Source organism: Vulpes lagopus, chromosome 1, assembly GCF_018345385.1.
Source record: "Vulpes lagopus strain Blue_001 chromosome 1, ASM1834538v1, whole genome shotgun sequence".
Taxonomy (NCBI): domain Eukaryota; kingdom Metazoa; phylum Chordata; class Mammalia; order Carnivora; family Canidae; genus Vulpes; species Vulpes lagopus.
The window spans coordinates 162758159-162784392 of NC_054824.1; the positions used below are offsets into that span (position 1 = coordinate 162758159).

Genomic DNA, 26234 nt, shown 5'->3' on the forward strand with positions numbered 1-26234 from the left:
GATGCAGGACTCGATCCCCGAACTGGGATCACACCCTGAGCCAAAGTCAGATGCTCAACTGCTGAGCCACCAAGGCATCCCCAAAACATACACCCTTAATCAGAACTAAGATTCTAACAAGATCTTCAGGTGATACTTATGCATACCAAAATTTAAGAAGTACCCACCCAAAAAGAAAAAAAACTTGAAAGGAATAAATTTTACACTTGATCTTAGTCAAAAGGCTAAGAAGCAATAATGAGGAATAAATTTTAAATTTATACTGAAGCTATGCTTTTAATAGACATATTAAAATCACAATTATTAGCTCAGCAAAACTTAAGGATAAGAGAAAAAGTCATAAACCATATAAAAAAAAGCTATTAATATCACAGTACAGAAAAATCCAATTTGAATAAGAAAAAGTTAAAACTAGACATCATAAATAATCAAAAAGGAGGGAAATACCAAACTAAGATAATGTAAAGGTTCTGACAATGTACACTAACAGTACTTCATCAAAACACATCTCTCATCTTTTTATTTTCAAAAATAATAGCCTAGAATTTAGCGCATTATAGATGTTACATACATTTTTTAATGATTAAAAAACATCATAATCAGACAACTTAAGAATATAAGAGATTTGTGACAGTTAGGAATTTAAATATAAAACTACTTTCAAAGTTATATTAGCACTCTCCCCATAACAAAGGAATTTTATCTTTGATTTTTCCCATATTCTGTGTAAGTGTGAAATGACTGAGGAATTTTATGAACATTAAATTAGAACATTCTGAGTATAAGGTTATTAATTTAAAAAATTATCTTTTAGCTAGCTATCCTTCATGGCTTACAGTTCCCAGGTTGTAAATAGGTAACTACTTTCAACTTGTATTTTCCCCCAGCATGCATTTTTGCCATACCTAAGACTCTACCTAGGACTTTATTATCTAAAGTTTCCTAAATTCTCTTTGCAGGGTGAAGGGTAGGCTGTCATTTGATAATTCTATTTGCTGTTCTTTATTCCTTTGAGGTAAGTCATTGTATTCAATCCTACAGAAAACTTTTCAGTACTTCTCCAAAAAGGGGTTTTAAAAATATCAAGTTCTAAGGTGAAAGAAGTTATAATAACAAAGAGTTAAAAACCACCTACAACTAAAATGTTTTTTAAATGTTTAAATAAACGTTCTAGCATGAAATGCCTTTACAAAAATGGGGGAAAATGGAAATAGTCAGCAATAGTAAATGAAACATTAGGTAAAACATACAAAATAATAATACCTCTCTCTTATTTCTTCTTGCAACCTTGAGGAATTCCATAAGGATCTGTAGTTGGGCTGCATGTGATTCCTATAATAGAAAATTATAATTGTTCTTTTAAAAATATAACTATGAGTTCCATATTATCTTTAACACCACAGTATAACCAGTATGAAGCAACTTCATGCATCCATTTAAGTTGGCCTATTACTTCTATTTAATCCATTTCGCTGTTTACTAAATGGCATTTTTTAAAGCAAGCCATTTTCCCCAAAACTAAAACTAATTTTAAAAAACAGGTGTTTTAAATTACATTCTTCATCTACCATGCTGGGAAAACTACTTAAGGGAAATGGCAATTCTATTATCTGTCCTAGCTTTCTCTTCCAACCAAACTAACAGAATATCAAAACAAAAATCACAGTGGAATCACGGTAGTTCCTAGACACTAAAATCACGTTCTCCGTAAGAATTTCATTTGCAGGGTTATGAATAAGAAACATAGTAAATGAGAATGAATCCATACCTTTCAGAAATTAAACTTACTATTTGTGGATATTACCTACTCATACAGATGTGAGAATATATTTCCATAGAAAACTTCAGTCAAAAATCAAACATTTAAAAACAAAACTTTTAACATAATCAAGTAGTAGAAGTAAATAACCAAATCAGTAAGTGAAACAACCATGTAACAGATAAAAGATAACTTTAAACTTGACATTTTCTGGATATAAATATTTATCCTTTACTGTTAAAATTCACAGAAAGAACCAAGGAATTCCAGATGAACCTGATGAATGAACATATGTAAAAAGAATTGTCAAAAGCTAAAAATGGAATGAGATGGCTTATAATCAAAGGTAATTCTAATTCCTTTATATTTGAAAAGAAGAATAATGCCCAGTAAATCACTTCCAAATCAAACAAAAATAAATAATGATGATTAATAAAAGTTTAATTTACCTTGTTATATATGCAAGAGAATTATCTGGGGTATTTGTTGAAATAAACACAGGATAGGAATCTTTGTTTAACAAGTTCCCAGATGATAAGAATAAGCCAGTCAAAATTTGAAAAATCACTAAGATATTACACATATCAAAAAGGCAAGGCCACCCTACTGCCAGAGTCTAACCCCTTCGAGGAGAGAGAATGAATCTTTATTTCTTAAAGGGTAAGAGGCAAAATAGGTCAATGAATTTTAAGACACTAAGAACAAGGGAGAACAAATATGAAGTGACAATCACATTAGGATTTTTTTTTTTTAAGATTTTATTTACTTATTCATGAGAGACACAGAGAGAGAGAAAAAAAGGCAGAGACACAGGCAGAGGGAGAAGCAGGCTCCATGCAGGGAGCCCAATGAGGGACTCGATCCTAGGACTCCGGGATCATGCCCTGAGCCGAAGGCAGACGCTCAACCTGTGAGCCACCCAGGAGTCCTTATCATGAAAATTTAAAAGTGATCTGTTTTCCGCAAAACAAACTGGTATTTATTGGACCTTAGATACATTTCTGAAAAGTAAGGTAAACCATCACACAGAACAAACTCACAGAGGCTCTGTGTCCCAACAGTGATGACAAATATCCTCTGCATCTTTCATTTAACTTTTTTTTTTAATATTTATTTACTCATGACAGACAGAGAGAGAAAGAGAGAGAGAGGCAGAGACACAGGCAGAGAAGCAGGCTCCATGCAGGGAAGCCGACATGGGACTCGATCCTGGGTTTCCAGGATCACACCCCGGGCCCAAGATGACTAAACCACTGAGCCACTGGGGCTGTCCTTTTATGACTTCTTTACACTGATTATCTAGAACTGTCTACAGATTATTTGGATGGAGAGCAAAGACAACATCGTTATACAAAAAGAAACATACATAGCCAACACTATTAATTCATTTGCAAAGGATGTGCACAAACTACTTTCAAAATACTAAGTTTGAATACTTCATTTCACTCTATCAACAACACAGGTAAATAAGGTAAGAAGGCAACCGATTTGTAGAAAGAAGGAGAAAAAAACCCCAAAGCCTCAAGCTCAAAGGAAAATGGAACCAATTAAGTACTCTAGGAATTCAATTCAGCAAATGGCATCCCTTCTGTAATTTAATTCCTTTAAAAGAATAATTTCAAGAATGGGAGTAAATGGCAAGTTTCTGAAACCATAATTTAATATGTAAATATAAAAGAATACATAAAAGAAATAGTAGATGATTTAAAAATACGCTTTTTTAATGGGAATAAAGCCAATTTTATCAAAATAAAATAGCCATATATGTTTTGTTAGAACTGTCTCAGAAACTGAAAAGTAATCCTTTAAAGTCATTTATCCCACTATAAAAAGTAAAAGTATTAAGGAGTTAACTCTCTAAGCATTTCTTACAATTGCAAAAGCTTCCATAAATGATACGATCATTTAGCCTAATTGTCTCATTTTCAAATGACGAAACTGGAATAAAAGTGAAAAGAAACACAGAATAAAAATATATATATTTAAAATCTCATTCTCCACTCTTAGTGTTCTTTGCAATATAGCAAGTTTTATTACATTTGTCCCATCTGGTTTACAGTCAATTGTCTCAAAAGACAGCATATGTCTGCCATCTGAAAAGGAATATGCTTCAATTTTTTTCTTAAGCGCTGGTTTTCTATATTTTTCTCATCTTTTCTGCAATTAATTTTTCTAACCAAAAATCACATCTCCACTATGAAAACAGAAGCAATGTTGTGGTAAGCCCAATATACTTAAACATGTAAATTCTACAATTAACTCTTCATGTCCCAATTCCATACCCTTCTGATACCAGCTTCTGGATAACCTTTCAACTGCGTAAAAAATACACTTGCCAGACCTATGAAAAGATGTAGTCTAACTTGCCTTTATATTATTTCATTATAAATGAATAATATGGGCCTTATGAGCTTAGATACCATTAGTGCATCTTCCCAAGAACAGTTAACTCTAAGTAATTTCTCAACAGGAGGGCAACTGGAATTTTGAGGAAGAAATGCTTCCTTGAATAAATTTTTCCAACTAGAACAATACAGGTATGGTATTTAGGAATAAGAAGTAAGGGGATCCCTGGGTGGCGCAGCGGTTTGGCGCCTGCCTTTAGCCCGGGGCGCAATCCTGGAGACCCGGGATCGAATCCCACATCGGGCTCCCGGTGCATGGAGCCTGCTTCTCCCTCTGCCTGTGTCTCTGCCTCTCTCTCTCTCTCTGTGTGACTATCATAAATAAATAAAATTTAAAAAAATTTAAAAAAAGAAGGAATAAGAAGTAAAAACAAAAGTTGAAAAGACTGCTTCTAGGAGTTAATATTAAGGATAAGGAGTAATAATGTAGCTGAGGACTGCTGAATTTTTGCTATAAATGTTGTAAGATTGTTTGAATTTGTAGTTACTTAGATTTTGTTTTTCAAAAGAAGGAAAAGGAAAAGGGTGCAGGGGAAAAGAACAGAAGACAAGGAAAAACTTTCCAGGTATGTCAGGAAGTCAAAAGTTCTGGGATTCTAACCTAAAAACCCTGTAAAAACTTATGAATGTCTCCCCTACCAGGCTTCAGATTTTTTTCTCTATAAAATAAGCAGGTAAAATGCCACAAATGAGAGTCAAGTTGCCGTACTACACAAACGTCACTATTATTTGATAATTTTTCTCTATCAATATACTGTTTCCTTAAAGTTGTCCAAAAAATTCTAAAGGATATGCACATCTGGTATAAAGACATAGCTATAACAGCCTTCAACAGCTGAGGATACGTGTAGATATCTGAAAGCATATGTGGGCAAATGGTTTTAAGGGAATTAATTCCCAAATTCTCAACCTCCAATATTCATCTTGTAAAACTGATCTGTTCATCAGACATCATTCCATTTCTAAATTCCAACCTCTTCTTTGAAAATTTCTTTCTATTCTTTAATGGAGTTTAAAAATAGGTGGTAGGTGAAGGAAAGATATATCTTTTACCCACCCTGAAATTTACCTTGATACAATCTCTGGGGTATGAAAATCTCAGCAAAATAAAGAAATATAAGATATTGCTATTTTTTAAAAAGCTAATTACTTTAAGACTAGATAACAAATCTTTTTATAAAATAACAAATCTTGGGGCACCGGGTGGCTCAGTGATTAAGAATGTCTGCCTTCGGCTCAGGTCATGATCCAGGGACCATGGGATTGAGTCCTGAATAAATCCTGCTTCTCTCTATACCTATCTCTCCCTGTGTCTCTCATGAATAAATAAATAAAATCTTTAAAAAAATAAAAATCTTGTGGCAACTGAGTGACTCAGTCAGTTAAGTATCCAATTTGTGATTTTAGCTCAGGTCATGATCTTGTGGTTGTGAGATGAGGCCTTCACTGGGCTCTGAACTCAGTGGGAAGTCTGCTTGAGATTCTCTCCCTCTGCCCCTCCACCAACTCATATGATCACTCTCTTTCTCCAATAAATAAATAAATACTATTTTAAAAATGACAAATCTTTTAAACAGTAATTACTCTAAATAAAGACTAAATAACAAATCTTTTTACAAGTAGTTTCCAGTTCTTTGTGTTGAACAAAATAAAGATTATGAACCAAAAACTGACACATAGAAGATAAAAATTTAAATCCGTAATCATATTAGTAAATTAATATACCTCTCTGCACTGGAAAGGTTTTTAATTTGAAAATTTTTTAATAAAAATTGTTAAACAGAAGATACAAACACCAAATTAATAATTAAGTGTAAATAACATAAATGAATCCCTGAAACAATTTCAGAAACATGTGCTTCAAAATATAAGAGAAATATTTATAAAAAGTGACAATATAAATAGTACACAGAATAAGCACCTAAAATTTCAAAGAACTAATAGCATACAGACACATTCACAATATAAAATATTTAAGATAATAAAAATAGTGACCAATACCTTTCAGATTAAAATGTAAAAGGTTACTCCCAGAGTAACAATAAAAAAGGGATAAACTAAAAAGTAAAATACTATAGTTGACCCTTAAATAGTATAGGAATTGGGGACATCTACCCCCAGCACAGTCCAAAATATATGTATAACTTTTAACCCTCCAAAAACTAATAGCCTACTGTTGACCAAAAGCCTTACTTATAACGAAGTCCATTAATGCAGTTTGTATGTGTATTGTACACTGGATTCTTACAATAAAGTAAGCTAGAGATAGTAAAAAGTTATTTTAAAAAATCACAAGGAGGGACGCCTGGGTGGCTCAGCGCTTGGCCATCTGCCTTTGACTTAGGGCATGATTCCAGAGTGCCAGGATCGAGTCCCACATTGGGCTCCTTGAATGGAGTCTGCTTCTCTCTCTGCCTGTGTCTCTGTCTCTCTGTGTCTCTAATTAAATAAAATCTTTCCCAAAAAATAAGTAAGTAAAAACTCACAAGGAGAAGCACCTGGGTGGCTAGGTCAGGTAAGTACCTGGCTTCGGATCAGGTCATCATCATCTCAGAGTCCTGGGACAGAGCCTTGTGTCAGGCTCTCCCTCTGCCTCTCTCCACCTCGTGCTCTTTCGTGCGCTGTTACTCTCTCTCTCAAATAAATTAATAAATCTTTTTTTAAAAATTAAAAATCACATCAAAAATAATATTTATAGTATCTATTTTTAAAAACCTGTGTATAAGTGGACCTTCACAATTCAAACCCATGTTGTTCAAAAGTCAATTATATACTTTAAAGTCAACGGACTGAAACTAAAGCTACAACTGAACCCCAACTCAGCTAAATTTCTGATTAAACCGAAGAGAGATCAATCTCTTACTCTTTGCTCCCTGACGATGGAAAAGGCAAGGCCTTTCAGGAGAACAGTTTTAACTACCGTAGTCTCTATACAACTCTTGAATATAGAATGTCAAAGTTACAATTTAAAAGATTATAAGACATGTAAAGAAGGTAGAAAGTCAAAAGAAAAAGGCAAAAGAATGAAATTCACAGATGATACAAATGCTGGAATGGGCAAAAAGGACTTTAAAACATTAGGACAGCCCAAGGGCTCAGTGGTTTAGCGCCACCTTCAGCCCAGGGCGTGATCCTGGAGACCTGGGATGGAGTCCCAGGTAGGCTCCGTGCATGGAGCCTGCTTCTCCCTCTGCCTGTGTCTCTGCCTCTCTCTCCCTCTCTCATCAAAAACAAAGAAGCCAGGGGACAATGAAAACATACCTTTAAGAAAGAAAAGAAAAAAGAAAAAAAAAGAAAAGAAAAGAAAAGAAAAGAAAAGAGAAAAGAAAAGAAAAGAAAAGAAAAGAAAAGAAAAGAAAAGAAAAGAAAGAAACCTTTAAAGTACTAAAAAGGAATAAAGGAAAAAAAAAAAAAAAACCCTGGACTTCCACAGAAAACAAAACTATCAGTTCTCCAAGAAATAGTAAAGAAAGCTATACTGACAAAAAAGAAATGAGCCAGATGTGGCAGCTCAGATAGGCAAGAAAAAAAGAAAACTTCTGAAAGGGCAAATATTGGATTTCTATTTTTGTGGGGGTAGTTTTGGATCAAATTTTCAAAAGGCTATTAACTATTTAAAGCAGAAAACTATTTAGTAGGGCTTATAAACAATCACAAAAGTAGAATTTTGGTAAATTGAATTGTTGTGAGCTTTTACATTTTCCATAAAATGGTATATGTTAACGGTTGACTATGAATACATTATCCCTGAAGTGGCATACTCTAAACTGAAGGTTGATTATAAAAAGTACTTTATAATCTTTAGAGAAACTACTAAAAATACAATTTTAAGAGAATGTGAAAAAAGAGAAGATAAAATGTAATACTAAAATGGAAAATCCTAGAAACTTGATCTCGAAGAAAGGCAAGAAAAGAGGAATACAAAATAGAGAATATATGGAAAAATAGAAAATACCAAAGTGGCAGACCCCAAACCTGACCATATCAATAGTTACATTATATTAAAATGAACTTAAGGACTTGAATTAAATGAGTTATAGAGTGTGTTTAAAAAACAACAACAACAACAACTTGAGGCACCTGGGTGGTTCAGTGGTTGAGTGTCTGCCTTTGGACACTTCTGTCCAGGGATGGAGTCCCACATCAGGCTCCTTGCAGGGACCCTGCTTCCCTGCTTTTCCCTCTGCCTAGGTCTCTGCCTCTCTCTGGTCTCTCATGAATAAATAAATAAAATCTTAAAAAAATAAAAGGAGAGAAAGAAAAGAAACTCAGTACACACTATTAAGAGACAAATTTTTAAAACACGAAGACAATGATGGCATAAAGTAAAAAAACAAAAACAAAAAAAAACAAAGAAGGAAAGGTGCCTAGGAGGCTCAGTTAGTTAAACATCTGCCTTTGGCTCAGGTCATGATCCTGGAGTCCTGGGATCGAGCCACACATCATCCATCAGGCTCCTTGCTCAGCAGGGAGTCTACTTCTTCCTCTGCCCCTTACCTCATTCATTCATATTTTCTCTCTCTCTCTCTCTCTCTCTCTCTCTCTCAAATAAATAAATAAATAAATAAATAAATAAATAAATAAATATCTTTTAAAAAAACCAAGGATATGCCACAGAAACTCTAATCATAACTAGCTACTGGGGCTTTAATAATATCATAAAATATATAAGATGGGGCACCTGGGTGGCTCAGTCAGTTAAGCATCCACCTTTGGCTCAGGTCATAATCCCAGGGTCCTGGCATAGAGCCCCACTTTCAGCTCCCTGCTTGGTGAGGAACATGCCTCTCCCTCTGCTGCTCCCCTGCTTGTGCTCTCTCCCTCCACACTCAAGTAAACAAAATTATCTTTCAAATATATATATACATATATATAAAAGCAGGCTTCAGAACAAAAATATTTCCAGAAAATGGTAAAGGGGATAGTATGTCCAAAAGACGTAACAATCCTAAACATGAATATACCAAATAACAGGCTTCAAAATACATTAAGCAAATCACAAGAATTAATGAGAAACAGACAAAACTATATTTTTAATACACTCATATCAGTAATTGGTAGTGCAAGGAGAAAAAAGATTTAAATAATATTAACAAATGCTATACAATCACCATTTATAAAGCACTACAAATAATACACTGTTTGCAAATGCAAGTGAACATGTAACCAAAAAAAATCATATACTGAGCCATAATGGACCAAAACCATACATAATGAACTTACACATCTGACTAAAATACAGTGAGAAAGACAGAAATCACACTCCTACCTTATAACAAAACAGCAAACCAGTTATATGAAACAATAATCCTCAGGAAAAGGATCAGAATTTTACATTTTCCCAGGAACCAGGCCGGAAAAACCTTACACAGGCATCAGGCTGAATACTCAAAAAGATTGCTTCAGTAGTGGGGCAAAATTAGCCTATATAAAACTTTCCTCTGGCCCCACTTTATAAAAGCTTAAAAAAAAAAGATTCAAGAGAATAGAACTATTTCCAAGTAACTCAACTATGTGCCAGAACAAAGCTCAACAATGTATAAAGGAATACAAAAATACCAGCACTAAAAAAGTAATATTTACAATTTCTGGCATCCAATCAAAAAATTAATAAGCATGCATGTAAAAAGGCAAATACATTCCATAATAAGGTGGAAAGTCAATCAATGACAACAGATATAGAAATGACAAAATAACAAAATTAGTAAACAAAGATATTCAAAGAGTTGTAACTACATATATGTTCTAGAAGTTAGAGGATAGCATAAACATGTTAAGAACAGATAGAAATGATTAGTGAACTTGAAAGTAGAAATAGAAACTATCCAAAATGAACTATATAGGGGAGAAATCAAAAAGATAAATTAACAGAACTACTTATCAGTGAGCTATGGAGTAACTTCAACCAGCCTAATAGATGGTTAAGTGAGGTTCTCATAGTGGAAGAAACAATGACTAAAAATTTTCCAAATCATATTATAAACTCACAGATCCAAGAATCTCAAAAATCCCCAAAACGGAATAATGAGGCGAAGGTATGTAACCAATGTATGTCAAAATCAAAAGGCTTAAGCCAACATAAAGACCATACTAAACAGGAACACACTAGGACAGGAAAACGACAGCAGACTTCTCATCTGAAACCAGGCAAGATATAAGACCATAAATAAAGTAGTATCTTTAAAATACTTTTAAAACATAAATCTAGAATTCTTTACTTATTTGGAAGTGCCTTTCAAACACAAAGAATAAATAACTTTCTCAAACACAAAAGGTAAAAGAATTCATCACCAGCAGATCTGCACTAAAGAAATGATAACGGTTGTCCTTCAGACAAAAGGAAAATTACAGATAGAATTCGAAAGAATGAATGGAAAACAAAAGTGCACTAGAAATGGTAAATATACAGATAATACAAGACTTTTTAAAAATGAATATAAAACATGATTTACTGTTTAAACCAAAATTAATAACTGACTGTGGGGTTTATAATATATATAAAAATAAAATATATGACAAAATATAGTACGAAGACCAGGAGAGAGGAAATGGAAGTATATTATTTTAAGATTCCTATAATACAGATAAGGATATTACTTGAAGGTAATATTAATGTAAATTATAAAATGTAAATGTAAATTATATTAAAAACCCAAAAGCATCCATTAAGGAAAAAAGCAAAAACTTATCTATGATAAACCCACAAACCAAATAAAATGGGATCAAGAAAAATACCCAATCTAAAATCACATAAATCGTATTGTCTGACCACAATGCAATTCAACTAGAATTCAATTACCAAAATATTTGACAAAGCAGCAATACCCAACACACACACACACACACACACAACCATCAAACAACTATCAGATCGGCAGTAATTATAAGAGAAAATATCAGGTGTGCATATAGTACAAACCCACAAAAGTACAATCTAGCAATATCTGATAAGTTAAAATGTGCATGTAAACTCTATAAACAGTAACTGCATTCCTTAAATCACTAAGTGTATATACAAGAGCACAAGGAGACATGTATAACATTAAATGTGGCATAGGCACAGCTAAGAATTAGGAAGAACATAAATGTCCGTTATAAGGGAATAGATATGTTTATGCAATGGATTACCATACATTAGTTAAAACAAACTAGATCTATGTATTTACCAACACAAACATCAAAATGTAAAAAAAGGCTTATGTCAAAAGGATAACTACAATAGGAAGCTTTTTATATAAACATCTTTCCACTTTTAAATTTTATTTAATTATTTATCCATTTGAGAGAGAAAGAGAGAGAGTGATCAAGCACTCACAGGAGCACACAAGTGGCAGAGGGAGAGAATCCTAAGCAGGGTCCATGCCTGGCACAGAGCCCAATGCGGAGCGTGATCTCACAACCTTGAGATCACGACCCAAGCTGAAATCAAGAGCTGAATGCTCAACTGAGCCACCCAGACACGCTTTTTATGTAAACTTTTTCTTTTAAGATTTAATTTTTTTAAGATTTTATTTATTCATTCATGAGAGACACAAAGAGAGACAGAGACATCCACAAAGGGAGAAACAGGCCCCTTGCAGGGAGCCCAATGTAGGGCTCCATCCCAGGACCACGGAATCACGCTCTGAGCCCAAGGCAGACGCTCAACCCCTGAGCCACGCAGGCAACCCTTAACATCCCTTTACTCTCATTTACATAGCATTAAGGTAACAAGGTAACTGCATGTTTTCAACCTATCATAGAAGTCTTTATATCATTTATCACTATATGAAAATATTTATATGAAAAAAAAAGAAAACTATGCTTTAAACCATAGGAGAGTCTTGACGATTCTATAACATCTAAAGCACAAGCAACAAAATAAAAGACAAGTAGGACTACATTAAGCTAAAAATCTTTGGGGCACTTAAGGGGCAGAGGGAGAGAACCCCAAGCAGATTCCCATCTGAGTCAGAGCTGAACATGGGGCTCAATCTCACAAACCCCAAGATCATGACCCAAGCTGAAATCAAGAGTCAGATGCTGGGACATGCCTGGGTGGTTTAGCACTTGAGCATCTGCCTTTGGCTCAGGGCATGATCCCAGAGACCCGGGACCGAGTCACTTATCAGGCTTCCTGCGTGGAGCCTGCTTCTGCCTATGCCTGTGTCTCTACCTCTCTGTGTGTCTCTCATGAATAAATAAATAAATTTAAAAAAAAAAAAAAGAGTCCTCAGATGCTTAACTGAGCCACCCAGGTGCATTTTGGCTTTAAAAAAAAAAAAAAAACTGAGCATCTGAGTGGCTCACTCAGTTAAGCCTCCAAGTCTTGATCTCATCTCAGGTCTTGATCTCAGGGTCCTGAGTTCAAGCCCCACACTGGGTTCCACACCCATGGAGCCTACTTTTTCTTTTAAAAATTTGAAAATAGAAAGACCATATTATCTACCAATCCTACTTCTCAGTATTTATCAAAAAAACTGAATCACCACGCTGAAGAGACAATGAAATACTGTTCAGCCATAAGAATAAAGAAAATCTTGGGATCCCTGGGTGGCGCAGCGGTTTGGCGCCTGCCTTTGGCCCAGGGCGCGATCCTGGAGACCCGGGATCGAATCCCACATCAGGCTCCCGGTGCATGGAGCCTGCTTCTCCCTCCGCCTGTGTCTCTGCCTCTCTCTCTCTCTCTGTGACTATCATAAATAAATAAAAATTAAAAAAAAAAAAAAAATTAAAAAAAATAATATGAAAAAAAAAAAAAAGAATAAAGAAAATCTTGCCATTTGCAACAAATGTATGGACCTTGAGGACACTTTGCTAAAGTAAAATAAGTCAGAGAAAAACAAGTACTATAACTGATCTCACTTACATGTGGAACCTTAACAAAACATACCAAACTCATACAGATAATATCTATAGTAACTAGAAACAGGCGGTTGGAGAAATTGGATGAAGGTGGTCAAAAGGCACAAACTTCCAGGTATATGATAAGTAGTATGGAGGATGTAATGTACAACATAATGACTAAAGTTAACACTACACTGTATATCTAAAAGTTGCTAAAAGAGTAAATCCTGGGCAGCCTGGGTAGCTGAGCAGTTTAGCGCTGCCTTTAGCCTAGAGTGTGATCCTGGAGACCCAGGATGGAGTCTCATGTCAGGCTCCCTGTATGGAGCCTGCTTTCTCCCTATGCCTGTGTCTATGTCTCTCTCTCTCTGTGTCTCTCATGAATAAATAAAATCTTAAAAAAAAAAAAAAAGGAGTAAGTCCTTATATTTTTCAATGCAAGGAAAAATATATTTTTTTCTTTTATCTATAAGAGATGATGGATGTTAACTAAAATTATTGCAGTAGGGCAGCCCAGGTGGCTCAGAGGTTTAGTGCCGCATTCAGCCCGGGGCATGATCCTAGAGTCCTGGGATCGAGTCCCACATCGGGCTCCCTGCATGGAGCCTGCTTCTCCCTCTGCCTATGTCTCTGCCTCTCTCTCTGTCTCTCTCTCTCATGAAAAAATAAATAAAATCTTTAAAATCTTTTAAAATTACTACAGTAATTACTGCATAATACATATATCAAGTCATTATGCTGTATACCTTAAGTTTACACAGTACTTTAGGTCAGTTATATCTCAATAAAACTGAAAGAAAAAATAAGTAGGGCAAGCCTGGGTGGCTCAGCGGTGTAGCGCGGCCTTCAGCCCAGGACTTGATCCTGACCCGGGTTCTCCATCTGCCTGTTCCTCTGCCTCTCTCTTTCTCTCTCTCTCTCTCAAATACATAAAATCTTAAAAAAAAAAAAAAAAAAAAAAGAAGAAGAAGAAGTAAAAGATAAACCCCCTCACCCCCAAAAATATAGGAGAAATTCCCTCCAACTGTGCTCCACTCCCAGAATGGGAGAATCATTTTAGGAAGCACAACCTCAGCTACTCCCTTCTCCTACTAATAGATTCCCATTCCATCCACAGAATGTTTTTAAACTGAAATTGAAAAGTCCCTTTTCTTCTATCAAAAAACATAAACATAAATGAAGAAAGGGCAAATGACTACACTACTCACCATGTTATAAAGATCTGAGAAAAGAAAATGAGACACGTTCCAAAAAAACAGACACGAGAAACACCAAAGAAAGATCCAACAACATTCAAGTGCCTAATCTCATTTCCTTATACTCTCCAGAAAAGTTGGCTACGGTTCCAATCTTCCCAATATTTGGTTTTAAACTCTTCATTTTCATGTATGTCAGCTACTCACTTCCTTATCCTATCAATAAATAACCTCTTTTTGTTTAAGCTAGATCAGGGGGGGTATTTGCTGAAGCTAAGGTGTGAATTGCTACTAATGATCATACTCAATTCCTAATACATGGAAATTCATTTTACACTGTTTATATTTATTTACATGAAATAAATGCAATTTTATATTTATTTACATTTCATTACATAAAACAAGCTATGTTTAGTTCCAGTTCCTACCTTTCTAAACGCATTTATTTAAGTCATATGCTACAGCTGCCACCAATGGACACCTGCTAAAAGGATTTTATATAGATAAAAATAATCTCTATTTACTCTTCCAAATCTTATGAGTGAATGAATAAGGGAAGATATGGCAAGGAATGTATTCATTATAAGAAAAGTGACCAAGGGGATCCCTGGGTGGCTCAGCAGTTGGGCGCCTGCCTTCAGCCCAGGGCATGATCCTGGAGACCCGGGATCGAGTCCCACATCAGGCTCCTTGCGTGGAACCTGCTTCTCCCTGTGCCTGTGTCTCTGCCTCTCTCTCTCTCTCTGTCTCTCATGAATAAATAAATAAAATCTTTAAAAAGAAAAAAAAGAAGAAGAAGAAAAGTGACCGATACAATTGTTCCATATTAAAGTGAAATTGTATTTTCTCATGATCTTTCTTATCACTCAGTCTTTCTTAATATAAACTGGCCACTGCAAGTAACTTATAAGAAATCTGTCTTTCCGGGATGCCTGGGTGGCTCAGCGGTTGGGCGCCTGCCTTTGGCTCAGATCATGATCCCGGAATCCAGGATTGAGTCCTGCATCAGGCTCCCTGCGAGGAGCCTGCTTCTCCCTCTGCCTATGTCTCTGCCTCTCTCTTTCAGTCTGTGTCTCTCATGAATAAAATAAATAAATCTTTAAAAAACAAACAAACAGAAGAAGAAAGAAATTTGTCTTTCCTTTTATTTGAAAAAGGGAAATCTAAAAAAAAAAAAGAAAGAAAAAGGGAAATCTGTTAGAATTGATACCTTCCTCATGTTTTCTTACTGAATAAAACTGGATGTACTGAGTGACAGACACTACCCTATTATTTTAAAATATTTCTAGATCTTTTTCAATGCAATAAAGAACATCACTTAAAATGTTCTAAAATTCAACTGCCACTTACTGCTTCCAGTTGTTTCTTCTTCTGCACTAGTAATTCCAACATGAGGTTGACATTGGCCAAATCAAGGTTATCTTGGTCAGTTCCCAATAAATCCTGTAATATTTGCCACCTGTGGCCATTCTAAAAATGAACAAACACAGTAACTTCCTAAGAAAATTGTTTTAGAGCGCTTAAAATACATGTTTAATTGCTACTTCCTAATGTTTATTACATAGATACCAAAAACATGCTATAATATTCTAACCTACTCCTTCCCACCAGTGGTTCCCCAATGCCTTCTAATTATAAATTAAACACTATTTCTCCCTTAAACCAATCTAGATAACAGATACAGAAGGCATATTCATGACAAATGTTAAGTGAGCACATCTAAAGGTGTAATTCCCTTGAAACCAAGTGCCTGGATTCTCATTATCTGTCTAGCCATACTTTCAACTTTGTACTTGGTAAAGTATTCATTTAGGCTCACCTCCCTCAACAATCTCTGATTTTTTTTTTTATTCTCTTAAATTAAGAATCTTCCCACAGTTTTTCCAAATTACCAACCACAGCTCCACCCTGCTATATAATTCTCCAAATGTCATGTATCTCAAGCCATCTCTGACTCAATGTGATCCCGAAAGACCTTTCAAAAGATGATCACTAAATTTTAGACAATGCAGTTAACAAAGTTCAAAACAGAAAAACCTTAAATTTTCTTTAAAAAAGAAAATCAATGACATACTAAGCTTTAATATCTAATTAATATTAAACCAATAAAACAACAAATTGAACTTTATTTAAAAATAGTAATAAGAGTTGAAACATACGGTGCTACTCACTGAGTGGTCTAATTTGAACCTCTTTTCCTCAAATCTTTGCTTCTGTTTGAGAATAAGCTCATTCACTGAAAAGAAAAAACAAAAAGTACATATAATTTGTATTGTTAAATGTATCATCTAGTTGTTCTGCTTAAATGGGTTCTATTTTCACTTTAAAAAGCCTCCAAATTAAAAAGATGCTAAGAACGGGGATCCCTGGGTGGCTTAGGGGTTTAGTGCCTGCCTTTGGCCTCCGTGCATGGAGCCTGATTGTTCCTCTGCCTGTGTCTCTGCCTCTCTCTCTCTGTGTGTCTCCCATGAATGAATGAATGAATGAATGAATGAATGAATGAATGAATCTTAAAAAAAAAGGATGCTAAGAAGAAAATGCTAGGTTTTCACTTTATTTCAAATTAAAACAATTTTGCCACAGCCTCTACTGCTACAACTGCTATTATTACTATCACTATTATTAAAGAAGAATTCTTTGGGGCAGCCCTGATGGCTCAGCAGTTTAGCGCCACCTTCAGCCCAGGGCATGATCCTGGGGTCCCGGGATCAAGTCCCATGTCGGGCTCCCTGTGTGGAGCCTGTTTCTCCCTCTGCCTGTGTGTCTCTGATGAATAAATAAAATCTTAAAAAAAGAAGAAGAAGAAGAAGAATTCTTTGGAATACATGCTTTCTCGTACACATCTCCATGATGATACTATCAGCATCTGGAGGAGATAATTCTCACTGTGTGAAACTGTCCCATCCTCCACATGTACCTGGTTGATTCTATAAGGTAGACACTAAGGATTTTTATTTGTTCTTCTTTTTGTTACTTTCCTATAAACATCATGGCAGATATTTACTTCTCCTGTTTATGCATGTTCTCTCTCTCTCTTTCTGATAAATAGATAATAAATATCTTTAGAAAATATATCATGGTAGATACTGTCAGTTACCTATCCAAAGCCACCACCCCTCTTTTTTAAATAACATAATTATTTTCCAACTGTGAGACTGCCACATGCTTTCAGAAAAGCTAGGTTCTACCTCAGCCCAATGGTATGATTCTTGACTAACCTAAGCCAATCTACGTATTCATACTCTTGCCAATAATTGACATTAAGCATGTGGCCTAGTTGTAACCAATGAAGGGTATGCTGTCTTTCACCAAAAGAAGTGGATAGAAAGAAAACACAAGTTCTTTCCCTCCCTTCATTAAGAAATGATACCTGGAACTGCTTAGAGCCATCCTGAAATCTTGGGGCGGGGGGGGGGGGGGGGGGGGGACTAGTCAAAGAACCAATGCATATGCTGGGATGGAGGAACAAAAAGATGGAAAGAACTTGATCCTATCACCAAACCACTAAATTAATCAATTCTACAAATTCTTTTCTTCTTTTTTTTTTTTTTTTAATTTATTCTTGAGAGACACGAGAGAGAGAGAGAGAGGCAGAGACACAGGCAGAAGGAGAAGCAGGCTCCATGCAGGAAGCCCCACGTGGGACTCGATCCCAGGACTCCAGGATCACACCCTGGGCCAAAGGCGACGCTAAACCACTGAGCCACCCGGGCTGCCCCTTTTCTTCTATCTTTAACGACTAACTGGTAACAACAAACAAAAACAACAGAAAATCTAATAAAGGAAAAGAAAATAGTACTAAGCCAGTTTAGCACTAGCCTAGCACTTTACAGACATTATCTTATGGGTTCTTCTCCCCATTTTAGTAATGAGGGACTATTAAAGGGAGCATCAGGAACTTACCTCATGGTGACATACAATACAAAACAGAGTTGGGATACAAACCCAACTATCTAATATTTTCCACTATACCACAATCCAACTATAAATATTTCTTACCAAACCAGAGAAGTATTAAACCCACACTAGAAATCCAAGCTTCAAAAATAAATAAGACTCAATCTAAGTAAGACTCAATCTAAAGCTCAAGCAACTCTGAATAGAAGACAAATGTATACATTATAACTACTGTGATGCAGTAGTTATAATGTGATAATCAGTACTATCATTGAAGGGGACTTACAAAAAACATACAACAAAGAACAATTAGAGTGTAAATGAGCAGGCTATACATAGAAGGTGACATTAGAATTGGGCCATAAGTGCTTGCTTCGGCAGCACATATACTAAAAATTAGAATTGGGCCATAACATGCACACAGAGATTCATTACAAAGTGGAAAAGAATTCAGAGAAGAGTGTGAGAAAGAGGGGTTCAAGTCATATAATACCAAGAGGTAGGGTGACTTTAAATCAATATGGCTGAAACACGGGGTCAAAAGTGATTTTGTTAATGATTAACAGGCTATGAACTAAGGCTAGAAATGAAAATAGATGGAAGCCTGATTCTGAAGAGCCTGGTATGTATCTCATAAGCAAAGTTACTAATATAACCCAGGGAAGAGAAAGGAGAGCTTGAAACAATATAGTGGGAATAAAGAGAAGTACATGAATAAGAGTTTAATATTTCAGTTACAGAATTAACCATTTGAATAAAAACTGTGACTTAAATTTTAATACTTTACAAGTGTATACCACATTGCATTTTACTGAGAAATCTTGTATATCACTGAACTTGAAAGATATTCTATATCCATAATTATAAATCTCTGGATCCTGGCCACAGTACTAAGAATAAACAATGCATTTCTAATGCTAAAGCTTCCATTCTAGCAACTATCTATAAATAAATTTAAAAAAAAAAAAAGCACATATACTCATGAGACAGACTATGTAGGTCCAAATTCCAATTCTACTACTACTGACTGTGTAACTTTATACAAATAACCCAACTTCTCTGTGCCTTAGTTTCCTCACCTGAAGAATGAGGATGCTACTGACAGTACCTGTCCCATAGGACTGAAAATGAAATGAGTTAGCTTACAGGAAGCACTCAGGACACTGCCTGCCAGTAGTAAGGTTGTTACATGCTGTATTTACTTTTTTTTTTTTTTTGTATTTACTTTTTAAACTCAGTATTTTAAAGTAAGTGTTTTAAACTTAGCATTCACATTGTCCCTTCAAAGGATAATGTCATTCATAAGGGAGATAAAATTCAATTTACAAATTTTTTATATAGACAGGGAAAGTTAGAAAAGAGAGGGAGGAAGAGAGATAAAGGCAGGCAGCTGAAGAGAGCTTTCACACAGGAAGGGATAGGGAAAGCTAGAGGGCAAGTCTTGGCAGGAACAAAGGAGAGCAAATGCAGGGATGGGGGTAAGGGTGTGGGACAGTAAGACTTCATCTTGCAAAAGGCTTCTAGTAACTGGTAAAAGAAACAGAGCTCTTAAGACCAAGTAGGATGGAAAGAACAAAATGTGTTGGATGACCAAGGGTCCTAGAGGGGACTGAAACAATGCCATGGAAGGTAGAAGAAGAGGTGGGGGAAGGTATTCAGTAAGAAAAGGGTCTGTGATATATAGTGTTTAGGGCAGGAAAGGAAAAAATCAAAGTACTTGGTTGACAAAAAAAGTATTTAATTATAATGACTAGAAAATCAAATCGTTTTTGAGTGCTTGCCTTCCAATTATTTGCTTTCATTAAAATTAAAGAAACAATTTCATTGTTAACTAATTGAACGTTAAGATTGTCTTTGATGAGAGGTCTAGGTCAGGGCAGCTGAAGAGTGTGGTTAGCAAGATGAACAAAGATGAGCAGCTGAGAGCAGCAATTAACCAAAAGTTGATAAAACTGGAGAAAGAGAACGCCTCAAAGAGTTGCTGAGAGCTAAATTAATTGAATGTGGCTGGAAGGACCAGTTGAAGGCACACTGTAAAGAGGTAATTAAAATAAAAAGGACTAGAACACGTTACTGTTGATGACATGGTGGCTGAAATCGCACCAAAAGGCAGAGCCCTGGTACCTGACAGTGTAAAGAAGGAGCTCCCACAAAGAATAAGAACATTCCTTGCTCAGCATGCCAGCCTTTAAGATTGAATTAGATTGTGTTGTTTTGTGGTTTTATTTCTGAAAGTAAAACTTGCCATAAATTAGGAATCAATTTCCCAAAATAAAATCCTTTTTTTGTATGATGGTATACAGTTTTCAGTAATGATGTATACATTGTATTCATTTTTTTCCCTAAATGTGTTATTTTAATAAATATCTCATGAATGAGAGAAAAAAAAGATTGTCTTTGATGATAAATCAATAAATGCCTTTTCTCTTAATTTCTTAAGTCAAAACGAGGCAAAAAAAAAAAAACTGAGTGAGATTACTGTTAACAAAATTCCTTCAATCTCCATCAACAAAGTTTCTCAAGACTTACATTTAAAAAAGGAAAATCTTTTTAAAAAAAGAAAAACTTTAAACTTACAGAATGTTGTATTTCAATTATATTTCAATTTTTTAAAAACTGAGGAGCCAGGCAGCCTGGGTGGCTCAGCGGTTTTGCGCCACCTTCGGCCCAGGGGGACCCTGGATCCAGCCCCACATCAGGCTCCCTGCATGGAATGGAGACTGCTTCTCCCTCTGCCTGTGTCTCTGCCTCTCTCTCTGTGTCTCTCATGAATAAATAAAATCTTTTTAAAAAATAAATAAAAATAAAAAATAAAAACTGAGGATCCTAAATAAATGAATGAACAAATAATTAAAAGAATACAAATGAAAGTGATTCCTTCTCCTAGTAATAACCACTAGGAGTACTAGAACTAATCAAGAAAAGCAACAAAACTGATAAGCAGCACATTTTCAATAAAAATTTATGTCTAATACTTTATAAAATTTGTAAATATTTGATCAATTGCATACTAAGTAATAACCCAGAAAAAAATATTTGAGATTTTTAAATGCTTAATAATGTTGCAAAAGTTAAAACATTTCTTTTTTTTTTTTTTTTTTTTTTTTTTTTTTTTGTAATTTATGATAGTCACAGAGAGAGAGAGAGAGGCAGAGACACAGGCGGAGGGAGAAGCAGGCTCCATGCACCGGGAGCCCGATGTGGGATTCGATCCCGGGTCTCCAGGATCGCGCCCTGGGCCAAAGGCAGGCGCCAAACCGCTGCGCCACCCAGGGATCCCAAGTTAAAACATTTCTATGTCTATAGCTTCTATTTACATAAATTTCTGTTACAGAATAGTATTACAGATAGATCAATAAGGATTTCAAGCATAAAAACACATATATGGATAAAATTATGTGGACAATAATGCAATTTAAGTAAAAATTCAAAGAGAAAACGAGTGCATAAAATCTCCCATTGTTAATGAAAGGTGTCTATTTTCAAATTAATGATAAATATCAAATCACTTTGATATTTAGATTTCACTGGATACATTTTAAAAAGAGATAAAAGCTTTATTTTTAAATAACCAGATTTAAAATACTCCTAAAGTTACATCCTTTAAAACCACTTAAACTTATAAAGAAAATTTGAGGATGATCATTTTATTGTTTTTTAAAGATTTTATTTATTTATTAGAGACAGAGAGAGAGAGAGAGAGGGGCAGAGACACAGGCAGAGATAGAAGCAGGCTCCATGCAGGGAGCCTGACGTGGGACTTGATCCTGTGTCTTCAGGATCACACCCTGGGCTGAAGGCGGCGCTAAACCACTAAGCCACTGGGGCTGCCCAGAGGATGATCATTTTAAATGAGGGATCAATGTGTGAGGAAGAACATCATTTTTCAGAATTTTTATATGAGTCATCCAAGCAAAAAAGTTTTGAAGACAACTGCTACATAAAATGTATAGTTCATCCTTCATTCATGACAGGGTCCTAACCTATCAATTAAAAAAAAAAGTGCAAAGCTATCTAATGCCTTCAAAATTGTAAAACATATACTTGTTTTACCATGCTCAAGAAGAAATCTAAAATTATTTCAAAAGGTTCAAGTCCTAATCCCAACCAAGAATGACAGGCACTACACAAATAAATCATGTAATCTCAAACTGAAGCAATGGAAATGAAATACGTTAGAACTTAAGTTAGAAATAAGTTAAGTTAGAAGTTTTTTTTCCCCCTTTCAGGAAAGGGGGAAAAAAAGTAGAATTCCATGTTCAGTAACAGATCTCAAGAACATCCTGAATGCACAGGATACATATTAAGTCCCTAACTACCTAATGTGGGAACTTATGAATTTGACTAATATTGTACAAATGGTAAACACTGGAATGGATGATGGGCAGAAAAACAGGAAAAGATGTATAAGGATAAAATATTTCCATGGCTGACATACATAATCACATTAAGAAGCAGCACTCTAAGAGACTTCAAATATGGACATAAAATACTTACAATCCACTCATCCAAAACCAAAATTTTTAACCATAAAAAGAGAATGTTAAAAAACTAGATCATCATCAAGATAATTTCTAGCTCAGAAATCAATAAGGTATGACTGTGCTATTTACTGGATATATATAAGAATACATACTTAATGTATGAAATCACCTTCTAACAAAAACAGTACTTTCAAAACTCCTTCCATACTAATATATAATGTTCCGTCGAGTTAGAAATTCAGATTAAAGAATCTCCAACTTTTGGATTCATTAGAGAATGTTGCCTGGAAATTTTATTTAACACAAAAATTGTCAGAAGATTATATTCCTTTCTGTATTTAGCCATTCCAAAAGAAGTTTTCCAATGTTACAACTGATAGAAAAATGATTCTAGAGCCTGCTCAGCAGCATCAATCCATGATTCCAAGTTCACGGACAAAGGTTTCTGCTTTGCCAGACTTTTCATTTCCCTTATACCCAACTTAGCCCATAAAGTCCAGTCCTACAGAGTATCTATCACACCACTCAAATATTTCTTCTTTCCCTAAATTCTACTCCAAGTCCTTACTTTTCAATTGCCTGCTTGCTCCCAGGTCACAGAGGCTCTTCGCCTATTCAGGAATCCAATTACCCCCAGGGTTTTTTTTTTTTACGCACTCCCCTTCACCCCTTCCATTAACACTTTCCTCCTTTGACTCCCTTACACACCAGAAGCACAACCAGCAGGAATGCACCACACTGTATAAAGACAGAGGTATTCTGAACTCTGGCATTCTGTAGCCTCACATTCTGTCCAGTCACCTGTACAAGAAACTAAGAGTTGTGTCAGTCGATTTTTCTCCTTTCATGAAACTTAAAATAACATAATATAGTACTAACATTACATGGTATGGAAATTCTGTCACAAAGTAATGAAGACTGGGGAAAGCACCCAGGTGAGTAGGAAAGAAAGATTTGCTTTACCCCTACACGGTTTTCCAAATAAATCAGTGCCACCACACACTTTTGGGGATAGGATATTTTAAAAAATAAAGAATCATTCCAAAGACTCACCCAAGAAATTAGGATACAGATGGTCAATATTATCCACAACATAGTTACACTTGGGACATCTATTATTATCCTCCAAACTCTGATGAATACACTTGTAGCTATTAGCAGAAAAAAATAAAATAAGGTTCATTAAACCAGTGAAGAATTAATAAAGTGGTCACAAAATAATGCCTATTAGATTTCTAGTTCTCATTTAAAACAAGTAATTCGCTATTGAATTTATTTCAATATATTTTATCATAATAAAGTTACACAGAGCATTTATTAGATAACAGTATGCAGAATATTTAAAAATAAACTTGAATAACAAGTCTACTAGATACAGAATATTTAAAAAATATACTTCTAAGTTTACACAATTTAAGTACTACATAACACCCAAGAAAAGCAAATGCCTATGATTTAATTAAGCAAATAGACTATGTTCTTGATGATATCCTTAATACAAAAAAACATTCAAATAAAAAAAGAAAAGAGCACAGAAAAATCAACAACACAGTCAATGAGCATGAGAAAATCATCACCTTCAGTAGGATAAAAATAATTGGTTTTAAACTATATACTAGTTTTTACCAAACAGAATGGAAAATTTAAGAAAATACAATCACATGTTAATGAGCACATGTCAGTACAAACAACTTCATATATTGCTGAAGGATATGTAACTGCCATAGCCTTTCCAGGAGGCAAAATGTATAGAAAACCTTAAAACTGTATAACACCCTTTGATGTAATTTTCTTTCTAGGAATTTATCCTAAGAAAATGAACAGAGGTATGTAGATAGGTGTTCAATTCAATTATTATCTGAAAATAGGAAAATAAATTAGAAGCACCAAAACACTTGGACATTGAATAATTTTGTAAACACCAATCCAATACAACATATACCAAAAAATAATCATACTGTAATACGTAACTATATGCCATGAAAACTAATAACTATTAGCAGTTATAGCTAAAGAAAGGGAATTACAAGAAAGTTTTCCTTCCTTACAATATATATATTAATGGGGATCCCTGGGTGGCGCAGCGGTTTGGCGCTTGCCTTTGGCCCAGGGCGCGATCCTGGAGACCCAGGATCAAATCCCACATCGGGCTCCCGGTGTATGGAGCCTGCTTCTCTCTCTGCCTATGTCTCTGCCTCTCTCTCTCTCTGTGACTATCATAAATAAATAAAAATTAAAAAGAAATTTAAATATATATATATATATATTAATGTTTGAGTTTTTACAATTACATACTGGTTTATAATTTAAAAAAAAAAAAACTTTTTAAATATTACTCCATCAGGGATGGTTGGTCATCTGCCTTTGGCTCAGGGCATAATCCTGGAGTTCTGGGATTGAGTCCCACACCAGGCTCCCTGCATGGAGCCTACTTCTCCCTCTATCCATGTCTCTGCCTCTCTCTCTCTCTCTCTCTCTCTCATTAATAAACAAAATCTTTAAAATATATACATACATACATATATATATATATACAGTTCCATTAAACCACAGAGAAATATCAAATTGACATTAGAAAAAAGTCACCGTATCACTTTTTTATTTATTTATTTTTGTATCACTTTTTACAGACTAAAAAGGAAAATTTCGAACACAGTGGATACAGCACAATCTCGTTACTGTTTTTAAAAAATTGCATATGTGTACATTTAAAATAAAACAAAAAAGACATTCATCATAATGTTAACAGTATATTTCTCTGGGTCATAAAATTTATGGGAAACTTTTTCTTTGTAGATATCTACAAGTTTCTATAGTAAAAACACATTGCGGGCAGCCTGGTGGTGCAGCGGTTTGGCGCCGCCTGCAGCCTGGGGTGTGATCCTGGAGACCTGGGATCGAGTCCCACATTGGGCTCCCTGCATGGAGCCTGCTTCTCCCTCTCCCTCTGCCTGTGTCTCTGCCCCTCTCTCTGTGTCTATGAATAAATAAATAAAATCTTTAAAAAAATAAAAAATAAAAACGCATTGCTCAGGACTCCCAGGTGGCTCAGATGGTTAAGCATCTGCCTTCAGCTCCCATCTCTCAGCATCCTGGGACAAAGCCCCAGGTCAGGCTCCCTGCTCAGCAGGGAGTCTGCTTCTCACTCTCTCTCTGCCCCTTCTCCTGTTTTTGCTCCATTCTTGTTCTCTCTCAAATGAATTTAAAAAAAAAAAAAAAAAAGGGATCCCTGGGTGGCGCAGCGGTTTGGCGCCTGCCTTTGGCCCAGGGTGCGATCCTGGAGACCTGGGATCGAATCCCACATCGGGCTCCTGGTGCATGGAGCCTGCTTCTCCCTCCGCCTGTGTCTCTGCCTCTCTCTCTCTCTGTGACTATCATAAATAAATAAAAAATTTTAAAAAAAAATTTAAAAAAAAAAAAAAGGCATTGTTACTAACAATCAGAAAAAAATATTTGTAAGAAATTACAAGGCTGATTTATAAAGAAGATTCCTAAAAAGATAGCATCTTTTATTCTGTATCCAAATTACTATAAATCTGGGACACCTGGGTGGCTCAGCGGCTGAACGCCTGCCTTTGGCCCAAGGTGTAATTCTGGAGTCCCTGGATCAAGTCCCACATCAAGTCCCTGCATGGAGCCTGCTTCTCTCTCTGCCTATGTCTCTGTC

The 26234-nt window shown here is 35.4% G+C and overlaps 1 protein-coding gene and 1 pseudogene across 5 annotated transcripts in view; one reads left to right on the plus strand and one right to left on the minus strand.

Annotated features, from left to right (window-relative positions):
• The window catches only part of COP1 (COP1 E3 ubiquitin ligase), a 245207-nt gene that overhangs the window by 190882 nt on the left and 28091 nt on the right, over positions 1 to 26234 (minus strand). For 2 of the 5 annotated variants that reach the window (XM_041753668.1, XM_041753649.1), the window contains exons 3-6: positions 23621 to 23718; positions 16358 to 16422; positions 15537 to 15656; positions 1264 to 1332 (exon numbers count right to left, since the gene is read on the minus strand). In XM_041753668.1, the coding sequence (XP_041609602.1) occupies positions 1264 to 1332; positions 15537 to 15656; positions 16358 to 16422; positions 23621 to 23718 (352 nt within the window). Of the gene's footprint in view, positions 1 to 1263; positions 1333 to 15536; positions 15657 to 16345; positions 16423 to 23620; positions 23719 to 26234 lie in introns of all 5 variants that reach the window. The other 3 variants (XM_041753655.1, XM_041753642.1, XM_041753662.1) reach the window with 2 other exon arrangements.
• Positions 19979 to 20430, plus strand: LOC121490085 (annotated as a pseudogene).